Genomic DNA, 12,425 nt, shown 5'->3' with positions numbered 1-12,425 from the left:
GTCTGTATCCCTAACAGGGTGGATGGAGTAATTATTCTTCCTAGGGTTGTCACCTTGGTCTGCACTATCCATCAGCTTTCTTCATTGTCTTCTCAGAGTCTGCTTCCTTGCCACTCACTCATTCTTCATGACCTTATGGTGTGTTTTTTTACTAGGGTGACTGGTGCAAGGGCCAGTGGTTGCATGTTGAGAGGCTGTTTCTTTGTTGCTGAAAATTGAAATCATGGATTCCATATAGTCTGCATGCTGGGTTTGTCATGAATCATGTGAAGTGAAATATGAGAACTACCACATGATCTCTTCTCTTTTGTCACTTGCTTGCAAGTCTCACCAGTTCGGAAGATGGCTTGTTGTATTGGCTATCACATGAATTGGTATCATCATGCTCCTTTTCCTCTACATTTCCTGGGCCAATTTGTTGCTGGCATTCTGCTGGATGGTTGACATGCTTGGTCATCTCAGAAAGCAGGACAACTGTCTCCAGTGGCTGCCATGGACTCTGCCCCAGGGCAACAGCGACCATTTTGGCATACTTCACCTCCATTGTTGCAGTTGCTTTTTCTGCACTACAGGAACTCATAAGATCCCTATGTGAAGGCCTCACATGTGCATGTCCAGATTTTATATTATCAGGCGACACAAAAATAGTGCGTGTCCTAGGTTGCCCGACATATACAACTAGTGCTTTGAACCCAGTATGTTAATATAGGACAGAATGTGTTTCTTCAATTCTGTTTTCACATTTTTTACTGAAATGCTTCAGTCACTTCCACTTCTCATCATAGATCATATAAATTGTACTGTATGGTGCAAGGGCCTGCATAATAAGTTCATATTCAATTTCAAACAATAATAGAAAATCCAGGCTGGAATAATAACAATATAATGAAAAGGGTAGTTGTTACTGTATAGTGGAGATGTTGAGTCACAGGTAGGCATAAAAAAGACTGCCAAACAAAGCTTTCGGCCAAATAGGCCTTCATAGAAATCAAAATATAACACCCCCCCCCCCCCCCCCCCCCCCACACACACACACACACACACGTGACCATAGTCTCTGCTAGACAAGGCCAGACTCCAGACTGTGAACAGCAGTGCATGATGGGAGAAGCAACTGAATGATGGGGGGTAAGGAGGAGGCTGGAGTGGGGAGGGGAGGGATAGCAGGGTAGGGGACAATATAAAATACTGCAGGGATAAGGTGGGGAGAGATCAGGGCAACTAAGTGCAATCAGGATGTTAGATGGATGGCAAGGGGGGGCGGGAGGGGAGGGCAGGGGAGGGGAGGGGGGACAGCGGAAAAGGAGAGAAGTACAAAGACTGTGGGTTTGTTGGTGGAAAAGAGCGCTGTGTAGTGCTGGAACAGGAACAGAGTAGGGAATGGTCCTGTTTGGCTGGATGATGAGACTTTGAGAGATGGTGGGTGACTGGAAAGATAATACAGATGGCACAAGCTGTACCATATGGAGACATAATGCAGTCACCCACCATCTCCCAAAGCTCCACCATCTGGCTGCAGAGGAGCAATCCCATCCTGACTCAGTATCACCCACAACTGGAGTAACTGATTCACACTCACCTCCAGGGTTTTGACCTCTCCTTGTATCCTGAAATGAGGACTGTCCTACCCACTATCCTTTCCACCTCTCCCACAGTGGTATTCCATTGCCCAAAGAACCTACACAATATCCTTGCCTATCTCAACACAACCCCTGCTCCCAACCCTTTGCCTCATGGCTCACATCCCTGTAATAGACCTAGATGCCAGACTTGTCCCATACATCATCCTCCCACTACCACCTACTCCATTTCAGTGACAAGCATTGCCTGTTCCATGTGATCTACAAGGTAAGCTGCAACCACTGTTCTGCATTCTACGTAGGCATGACAACCAACAGGCTGTCTGTCAGCATGAATGGCCACCTACAAACTGTTGCCAAGAAACAGCTGGACCACCCAGTTGCTGAGCATGCTGCCTATCATGACATTCTTCATTTCAATGACTGGTTGACAGTCTATGCCATCTGGATTCTTCCCACCAACACCAACTTTTCTGACTAGTGCAGATAGGAACTCTCTCTACAAAGTATTCTATGTTTGTATATCCCTCATGGCCTAAACCTTTGTTAGTCATTGTCCTTACCCACCTATCCCCTTCCCTGTTCCTGCTCCAGCACTACACAGCCCTCTTTTCCACCAACAAACCCACAGTCTTTGTACTTCTCCAAGGTGGGGCTGCAGCTCATATAGATTGAAATTAAATTAATGTTTGGAGAGAAATGTTACTAGTATTTCTGGTTTCTTTGAGGGATGGTGTGGGGTGGCTTGCAAGGTCACCAGATTTGAGCATTTGTGACTTATTTCTTTGGTTATGTCTGAAGGGAAAGTTGTTTAAACATCACATTCACATCCTACCAGAGCTAAGAAAGTGGATTATTGATGAAGTGAATGCCATACCTCAGCACTGTGTGTAAACAAGCTGTTCATAACTTTAGAGACCATCTCCATAAGTGTGTTGCTGAAAATTGATGCCATCTTGAGCACATTATTTTCAACATTGAATGAATATAAAATGATATAAAGTATTAATTATGAAAATAAAATGTTTCTTCTTTTTGTGCTCCATTTTTTTTTTTTTTTTTTTTACTCCAAACTGCTTATTTGAATATTCATCATTTTGTTTTGCAGCTCCTTGTATTGGCCATGTTTGCAGTTAAAATTGTTGGATGCTTAATTGAATTTTGTAAACTTTAGTTCTCTCATCTGATTGATATCCAAAACAAAGAGTAAATGTTCTGAAATGTTGATCCATTAGTGTTACTATGAATCACAGTTGCTTACAGCACACTCCATGTGCTTAAGTCCCACTGAGCCAGACACAATTACTCTTTCTGCATGTCCATCTTGCTCTGTGGCTCCAACATAACTGACTGATCCATGGTGACATAATACCTAAAGTTGCTAAATTACCATTCACAACCCATATTCCCTGTTCCTTTTTGTAAAAGTTGGCATGTCCTCGCAGTCAGATAAAGAAGAGAGAGCAATAGCTTTTTAAAAATTGCAATGAATATACTCTTTTAAGATATAATCAGATGCACCTTTAATCGATCTGCTAAAATGACGAGTGCAGTTTAGCATTTTGAACACACCTTCTACCACCTTCAGTACAGTGTGTACACATCCTAAAGATGTCACACTTGCTTTCTCAGCATGCAAATAACATCCTCCATTGTTTTGGACTGAGGGAAGAAACTGGATGTAGAATGCCAAAACACTGACACTGGGAGTTCACACAACACTGATCAGGAGTGAACAATAATCACAGTGCTGCATCGAACCAAGTGGTAGGTAACCAAATGCCTCTGCCCAAAAGCAAATTTGGTCCATGCTTGTTCCAGATTTTTTGAGAAAAATCTAAAAATTCCCAGAGTCTCCAAACAAAATAATTCCCTGTGTGTTCTCAGTTTCCCAGGGCGCAGGACATGCACTGATTATGATAAGTAGTCCTCTTCCTGTTAAGGATGTTCTTAAGTTGTTCTACTCCATAGTGCTATTCAGTGATGAATTGTTGGAGAATTGGGGGCAGGTATGGTTACAGCATGGGAGATGTTTGCAGATTTGGTTTGGTGGGTAGTGCCTGTCAGTGAAGGCAGTAATAAAATCTTCAACGTATTGGGCTGAGGATTGTTCATCACGGCAGATGCACTATCTATGAATGATCGGACTCTGTAACAGAGACTTGAAGTTATGGCAGCTATCAAAATGGAGGAACTGTATATGTAAGTGTGTGTAGCCCAGTGCCATTTGATTTAATTTGATTTTTTGATTTTGACAGGGAAGCTAAAACAGCTTGGGTCTAACCCTTCACTGCCCACTACAAAACCAAGTTTATTGTGCAGTATCGCTCCCTGTATGTCTAGTAAAGCCAACCAATGCCCTTAAATAGTGCAAAGAGTCCCTCTACCAGTTTTTTGTTAGACACAATTTCTTCAGGTCTAATTGTCCAGAAGATTCTGTATCTTTTACTCTCCAATGCCATGCATTCGAAGATTAGATGTGACGCAATTTCTTCGCCCCATCACAGATCCTACATTTAGGGTCCTCTTCTGTTATACTCATTGTGTGTAGGTGTTTTTTGAAATTCCCATGGCCGATCATCAGTCCAGTCATGAGTTTGATCTCTCTCCTGTTCAATCCCAAGATTGTAGAGCTTCTTTTAAAGCATGGCTTGGACATAATTACCTTACCATGATTTTGTTTATGGACCTGGGTCCAATATTCTGCGTGCTGTTTCCTAAGCGAGTTCTGTAGTTCTAGTGTGATCATAGCCTTGGTGATTGTCAGGACAGATTCTGGTCCAATAAATGGAGTCGTTGCCCCCATGCTGGACAATCTGTCGGCTTCTTCATTGCCACAGATCCCTGAGTGGCCAGGGACCCACACTAGGTTTACCCTTTTGCCTCCCCCTAGCTCCACCAGAGCCCTGTGGCATTCTACAATAATCTTAGATCTCATTGCAGGAGCTGCCAGTGATTTCAGGGCTGCCTGGCTGTTTGAGTAGATGTAGATGCTATGGTCCTAGTAGCATCTACGCATATTCTGCTCCACACATGCCCTGATTGCAGTAATTTCAGCTTGGAATACTGAAGCCAGTTTTCCTAAAGAGATAATGCCCTCCATCTTGGCTGAACCCTGTACACCCCTTGCCCCAACGCCTTGGTCTGATTTTGACCCATTGGTGAACCAAACAATGTCCCCGGCACAATGTTGAACTGTATTTTCCCACTGCTCCCAGCTTCCAAGTACTATATTGTAAGGGTTGTTGAAGCAGTTTGGAGTTGTTATATAGTCGGCCGGCATTTCCCCAGCCATTCCTATGTTTACCTCACTCACTATTTTAGTGTGTGTTTCTGAATATCCTGATGACATCCAGTTTTTATCAGTTTTAACTCTGTATGCCCCAGCTGCTGCCTCCATCTTGATCCGAAATTGTAGTGGAGGCATGTCCAGCATGGCTTCCATCTCAGCAGCTGGTGTGCTGCTAATTCTGCCTGTTGTGGCTAAGCAGGCCAGTCTCTGCACCTTAGCAAGCTCCTTAGCTACGACCTACTGTTCTACCTTCTTCCACCACACTACTGCCTCTAGGAAACCCTAGGTCTAGCCAGTGTGGTGTATATCCAGTGCATACCTCAGTGGCTTAGGCCCCAGTTTTTACCACAAGCCCTTCTGGTACCCACTAGAGTACTTTTCGCCTTGGAGCAGATGTTCTTAATGTGAGGGGTTCATGTTAGTTTCTCATCTAAGGCTACCCCTAGATATTTCACTATCCCCTTCAGAGGTTGAGTTTCATCAAAGAGCTTCAGATTCCAACTTGAGTGTTGGATATGCCTCTTCGTGAACGGCACCACAACAGTCTTCTTAGGATTAACCCTTAGATCTTGTTTAATGCACCAGTCTTGCACAATGTCCAATCCTCCTTGCGCCAAATTTCTAACTGTGTCAATAAATTTGCCAAGTGTTACTATGGCAAGGTCATCTGCGTATCCTTGGGCAGAAGCATTGTCTGGAATTTAGTTCCTCAAGGAGTTCCTTCACCACTAGATTCCACAGTAAAGGGACAGAACTCCTCCCTGTGGGCAACTTCTAGTGCCATCTTTTCATTCATCATGGTAGCCTCTACCTTCCTTCCACTAAGCATTGCCGTAGTCCACCTACATATAGTGGTCCCTAGGTCATGCACCTTACCATGGAATTGAAGGTCTTATTACTGAAGGCCCCCTTGATATCCAGGAAGATGCAGAGGGCTATTTCTTGGAAGTGAAGTGCATTCGCCACTCTCCCAACGAGTTGATGGAGAGCTGTCTCACATGATTTACCTGGTTAATGTGCGTGTTGGTTTGAATGTAGAGGGGCCCTAATTAGCCTCCTCTCCCCAGCATATACATTAACCAGTTTTTCCAGTGTTTTGAGAATGGAGGAGGACAGACTGATTGATCTCATATCCTTGACCTTGGTATGATCAATTCTCCCTGGCTTTGGAATGAAGACAACCTCACCACCCTCCAAGCATTGGGAATAATTCCTACTGCTAGGCTAACCCTGAATAACCTGCTTAGGACTCTTATGAGATACTCTCCTGCCTGTTGCAGGAGAGCTGGAAAGATTCCACCTGGGCCAGGTGACTTGAATTGTTGGAATGTTCCCACTGCCCATTGGATTTTATTAAAGTCCACACACTCCTTGGCCAATTCCCAGTCCTCTCTTCGAGTACCTGAGAACCATTGTCTCTCTGGAATCACATTCTGGTCTGTGTTGTCTGGCAGAGCATATTGAGGAAAGTCTCATCTGCTGTCTTTGTATATTCTCCATCCTCCTTCATCAATGTACCTCCTGGATTGGCTGGTACTCTAGAGAGGATTCTGTGAAGTCTGGCTTGAGCAGCCATGCTGTCCACTTCCTCACAGAACACCTTCTAGGATGCCTCCCTTGCTTGTCTGATTGCAAGGTTGTAGTTGACAAGGGCCTCACGATATTTTGTCCTTTACATCTCACACAGTTAAACAGTCTTCATACCTGTTTTCCTTGCGTTTCCAAGTTGTTATTCCACCAAGGCACACTCCTATTTGTGCCCTTATTGGTGATTGTGCAGTTACCTGATGTGAGGTCACTATGGTAGAGGTAACAGCCTCTGCTACTTCCTCAAACTCTACTGGATTCCTTATCGAGGTTTTAATTTCCGATAATCCTAAGTCAAGGTCCCTCCTATATGTCACCCAGTCTGTTTTCCTGGAATTCCTGTAGGTCATGGGCTGTCTGATTCCCATTTCAACCTTGAATTTAATGTTCATGTTGTCTGATGAGGATGGCTCTAAAGCCACAAGCCATTTTTTGACATAGCTGCCCTTCATCATGGAACCAAAGGTTATGTCAATTATATCTTCCCTTCTGCTATCCCTGAATGTACGGTCATTGCCCCTATTCAGGACCTCCAAGTTGTTAGCTAAAAGAAATTCAAGAAGGTACTCAACTCTACTGTTGGTATTCTAGCTGCCACACACTACGTTGTGGGCATTCGCATCACATCCCACCAACAGTTGGTGCCCTTGTCAATGGCAAGCTTCCTAAAGACAAGTGGAGGGAATTAAAGGGGCTTGAACCTAAGAGAAAACTGTTTCATGTTGAAGGGGATTCGCAGACCCCTACAATGTTGAAGACAGGCAGCAAGAGGAAAAGAGAGGAGGGGGAGAGCTGTCTTTGTAAGGAAGGTGTGCTGAGGCCAAAAAGAAATTCCATTTCTTACATAGATGCATATTCTGGGGTTTCTTAGATTTCTAGCATAAATCAGCTTACCTCCAGTGCAACCGAGGCCCAATACGCCCCCTTTATATAAGAAGGGTTCTTGTATCAGGGCCACGTCCACTTCCTGCCTCCCCAGGCAGCAGCAGAGGCCCCTTTACTGTGCTGCAGATTAATCTACAGCACCTCCAGTCTCAGTCTTGCTGCCATCATTGCCTTTGAGGTCTTTGATAACCCTGACGGTGACCTGCAAAAACCCTAAAGTCAATTTCACGTCTTGCTCTCGCATCACCTTCAGGAACTTCTCTCCGACCTCAGCGACCAGGCTTTGTCCCTCTGGTACAGCCTTCTGGTTGATCACTCTCCAGTCTTCTGTTGAGACTTTTGGGTTCTGGACCCCTATTTTCTCGAACAGTCTTAGGAGAGACATCCTTAAGGATATAAGGTACCCACACTGATACCTTTGCAGTCTTAAGGAGCTCTGCTGCCATCTTGACCAGCAGCTACATATCTTCCCACGGGGATATCATGGGCACCTTGTCCTTAAACCATTCCGCCATGTGCACTCCCTCACAGACAAAAATGAGAGCACCACAATCTAGATAAACCCTCCCTGAAGTTGGGTCCTGGACTAGCATCCCCCCCCCCCCCCCCCCCAATCTTTTCAGAAAGGACCATCTGAGGTGATGGCTACCAGTGGATAGCCTTCTTGGATTACTGCTATCTTAAAAACCGAGACTGCAGTACTATAGGTCTGTTTCCCTATTTCGTGCCTCGTTTTTTTTCTGGGCTCACTTATCCAGGGAGGAGGGAGTCTTAGATTCCTCTCTTTTCCTCTTGCTGCCTGTCTTCAACATTTTAGGGGTCTGCGAATCCCCTTCAACATGAGACAGTTTTTTCTTAGGTTCAAGCCCCTTTAATTCCCTCCACTTGTCTTTAGGAAGCCATTTTTTCCCTTCCCTTTTTCTCTTTTCCCTGAGTAGTTTCCTCCTCTGGGCCCCACACAAGGCTTTAATCTTGATCTGGTCCAACTTCTCAGTTACATTTCCCACTTCTGGCTCAGGTCTAGACCCTGATTCAGTAGTGGGAATGCCTTCCATCGGTCCTGACCCCAATGTTTGGGTGTCTGAGGTCTCAGTTTGCCCCTCAGTTTGTTTTAATTTATTTTCTTTAGTCATGTCCATATTGGTCCCACGAGATTTGGGGATCTACACAGTCCACACCACGAATACCCCGCGCGATGTAAGGCTACTTACTCAGTGAGGTTGCCCAGTATCCCTGAGGCTCCATTTGCGACACATCTTCCCACGTGCCACGTGCCCTTCGGCATGGATCGCATCACCCCTTGGGTTGCGAAAGGAAATTGGGTAAGGACTAGGAGTGGATAGGGAATATGGGAAGTTGTGGGAGACACTTAGTCTGATCATTCGGCTGAAGCCTTTCCGGCAGTAGGTCCTCTACCTTCGGCATAGACCTCAACTTCACGCAGATACACAAGCCTCTCCACCTGCAAGGATAGTGCTTGGTCAAGGTGATGTCCCCCAGAGAGGCCCAGTGGCTTAACTAAATGGTAAGTTGTAATCTTTACTCCTTCCATTGTTTGCATTCCCCTCAGAACTTAACAGAATCATATTGCACAGTGTATCTGTTAACTGGATAATGAGATAGGAAAAGGGGGGGGGGGGGGGGGGGAGGGGGGAATAAGGAAAGTGTTGTCTGTCACGTGTGACTGATATTGCAATGGCTGCACGTATCCGCTCTTCTGGACGCACAGTCAGATGAATGCTTAATTTACTGATGTATTGTAATACAAAATCTCATGCAGAAATTGATTTGTGTGGCTCAGTGAGCATGTTTTTTCCCCCCCAGGTTCGCTGCGGCTCCTGATGCTACAACACTACGATTAACAGCATCCCAAGAAATTCTTGCGTTAATGAAGAAGAAACCACAGATAGTTCTGTAAGTTGAATTTAATCATTTCCATCATGATTGTAACATAATAATTAGTGTTTACATGTGAAGCCATACTGCCAGTAGATTTAATTCTGAAGTATTGAAATAACTTTTGTGTCTTTGTTCTGATGCCCAAATCAGCATTTGTAAATTGTCTTTGTGTCTTAATGCACTTCAGTTATGGACTTTTCCTCTAAGATGCAGCGATAAATAGTTAATTTTATCAATTTTCTACGCCTGTTGATTGTAATCTGTCAAATCAATGCATAACAAAAGCAAATAGAGCAAAAATTTTCAAATTAAAATTTCTTAAGAAAACTACTGATGAAATAAATATAATTTTAAAAAAGCAGTTACAGTATCATGAATGACATTTAGGTACTGTTAAACAGTAATCATCAGACTTGGAAGTCTGTTAAGCCTTGCACCAGGTGACTGGTCTACCTGTCGAGAGGCCCGCGCCACACGCACATTTCATTTCACTAATGTGATACTGTTATTGTGGTCTTCAGTCTGAAAACGTCTGCTTACCGTACTCACCTCTTGGACCCCAGCTATGATTTTTGCCCCCTCCCCCACAACTTCCATCCAGTGCTAAATTACAACAGCAGCATCTCAGAATGAGACTTATTAACCTATCCCTTCTTTTTGTCAAGTTGTGCCTCAAATTTCTTGTCTCACCACCTCATTAGTTCTGCAACCTACCTTACTAATTTTCAGCAGTTTTCTGAAACACCCCAATTAAAAAGCTTCCATTCACTGTTTGTCTAAACTATTTATCATCCATGTCTCACTTCCACACGTGTGGCTACACTCCAGACAAATTTCTTCAAGTCCACATTTTATATCTTCTCTACTTCAGCTCTCATCACATATTTTGCTGCCCAAATAACAGGACTTTTCCACTATGTTTAGTGTCACATTTCCTAATCTAATTCGCTCAGAATCACTTGATTTAATTTGGCTACGTCCTACACACATCAAAAAAAGTTTTGCATCACTCTGGTTCCCAGAACTCCTGAAGATAGATGTTGACTGTGAATACTGTATCACAGACACAGTCCCTTTGACTGTTCAGAGATGTCACTAAACTCACCCAAAGATGTCAACCGCTATGCATGAGCAGCACTTATTAGATGGAGGGAGTCCAACAGCCAATCAGTTCCAGTCATTCCACCAGGAAGGAGGTACACGGCTCGTGTTGTCTGTAGTTCAACCATGCCTAGACAGTCAATACCGCGGTTCGCTCGCATCCCTGTTGTTACTTTGTGCCAGGAAGGGCTCTCAGCAAGGGAAGTGTCCAGGCGTCTCAGAGTGAACCAAAGTGATGTTGTTCGGACATGGAGGAAATACAGAGAGACAGGAACTGTCAATGACATGCCTCACTCAGGCCACCCAAGGTCTACTACTGCAATGGATGACCACTACCTACGGATTATGGCTTGGAGGAACCCTGACAGCAATGCCACCATGTTGAATAATGCTTTCTGTGCAGCCACAGGACATTGTGTTAAGACTCAAACTACATGCATTGGCTGCATGATGCGCAACTTCACTCCTGATGTCCAAGGCGAGGTCCATCTTTGCAACCATGACACCATGCAGTACAGTACAGATGGGCCCAACAACATGCTGAATGGACCGCTCGGGATTGGCATCACATTCTCTTCACCGATGAGTGTCGCAAATGCCTTCAACCAGACAACCATCAGAGACGTGCTTGGAGGCAGCCCGGTCAGGCTGCATGCCTTAGACAGCAAGGTGGAGGTTCCCTGCTGTTTTGTAGTGGCATTATGTGGGGCTGACATATGCCACTGGTGACTATGGAAGGCGCCGTAACGGCTGTACGATACACGAATGCCATCCTCAGACAAATAGTGCAACCATATCGACAGTATATTGGCGAGGCATTCATCTTCATGGACGATGAAGTTTGGAAGGTAGGAGACGAGGTACTGGTGGAAGTAAAGCTGTCAGGATGGGGCGGGAGTCGTGCTTTGGTAGCTCGGATGGTAGAGCACTTGTCCACGAAAGTCAAAGGTCCCGAGTTCGAGTCTCAGTCAGGCACACAGTTTTAATCTGCCAGGAAGTTTCATATCAGTGCACACTCCACTGCAGAGTGAAAATCTCATTCTGGAAACATTCCACAGGCTGTATCTAAGCCATGTCTCCGCAATATCCTTTCTTCCAGGAGTGCTAGTTTTGCAAGGTTCGCAGGAGAGCTTCTGTGAAATTTGGAAGGTAGGAGACGAGGAACTGGTGGAAGTAAAGCTGTGAGGACGGAGCGTGAGTTGTGCTTGGGTAGCTCAGATGGTAGAACAAATGCCCGTGAAAGGCAAAGGTCCCGAGTTCAAGTGTCGGTCCGGCACACAGTTTTAATCTGCCGGGAAGTTTCATACCAGCACACACTCTGCTGTAGAGTGAAAATCTCATTCTTAAATCTACTACTACTTTTTAATTCCATCTTTGGATTATTCTTTGGCTTCCTTTTCTTATTGCTTGATGTACAGATTGAATATCATCAATGGTAAGCTACAACCTTGTCTTACTCCTTTCACAACTGCTGCTTTCCTTTCATGCCCTTGACTCTTATAACTCCTGTCTGTTTCTGAACAAGCTGTATATAACCTTTCACTCTCTGTATTTTGCTCCTGCTATATTCAGAATTTCAAAGATTGTGTTCCAGTTGATATTGTCAAAAACTTTCTCTCTGTCCAGAAAAGTTATAAACATAGGTTTGCCTTTCCTTAACCTATCGTTTAAGAGGACTCATATGGTCATTTTTGCCTTGTGTTCCTACATTTCTCCAGAATCCAAACTCATCATCCCCAAGGTCAGCTTCTACCAGTTTTTCCATTCCTCTGTAAATAGTTTGTGTCAGTATTTTTCAACCATGAGTTATTAAACTGATAATTTGGTAATATTCACACTTACGGACACCTGTTTTTTTTATTTATTTGGAGTTATTACATTCTTCCTGAAGTGTGAATGTATTTCACTTATCTCGTACGTTTTGCACACCAGGTGGAATAGTTTTGTAATGTCTATCAGTAGTTCTGATGGAATGTCGTCTACTCGAGGGGCCTTGCTTCGGCTTAGGTCTTTCAGTGCTCTGTCAAATTCTCCTCCCAGTATTCATATCTCCCATCTCATTTTCATCTACATCATCTCCC

General features: G+C 44.3%; 1 protein-coding gene across 3 annotated transcripts in view; it reads left to right on the top strand.

The window, feature by feature from the left end:
* LOC124607472 (Werner syndrome ATP-dependent helicase-like) overlaps window positions 1–12,425 on the top strand; it is a 227,863-nt gene that overhangs the window by 175,620 nt on the left and 39,818 nt on the right. For all 3 annotated transcript variants that reach the window (XM_047139823.1, XM_047139825.1, XM_047139824.1), the window contains one exon: window positions 9,169–9,258. In XM_047139823.1, the coding sequence (XP_046995779.1) occupies window positions 9,169–9,258 (90 nt within the window). The remainder of the gene's footprint in view (window positions 1–9,168; window positions 9,259–12,425) is intronic.

Source organism: Schistocerca americana, chromosome 3 (genome assembly GCF_021461395.2).
Source record: "Schistocerca americana isolate TAMUIC-IGC-003095 chromosome 3, iqSchAmer2.1, whole genome shotgun sequence".
Lineage (NCBI taxonomy): Eukaryota > Metazoa > Arthropoda > Insecta > Orthoptera > Acrididae > Schistocerca > Schistocerca americana.
Note: the sequence above shows the minus strand (reverse complement) of the source record. Positions and strands in the feature narration are given on the sequence as shown.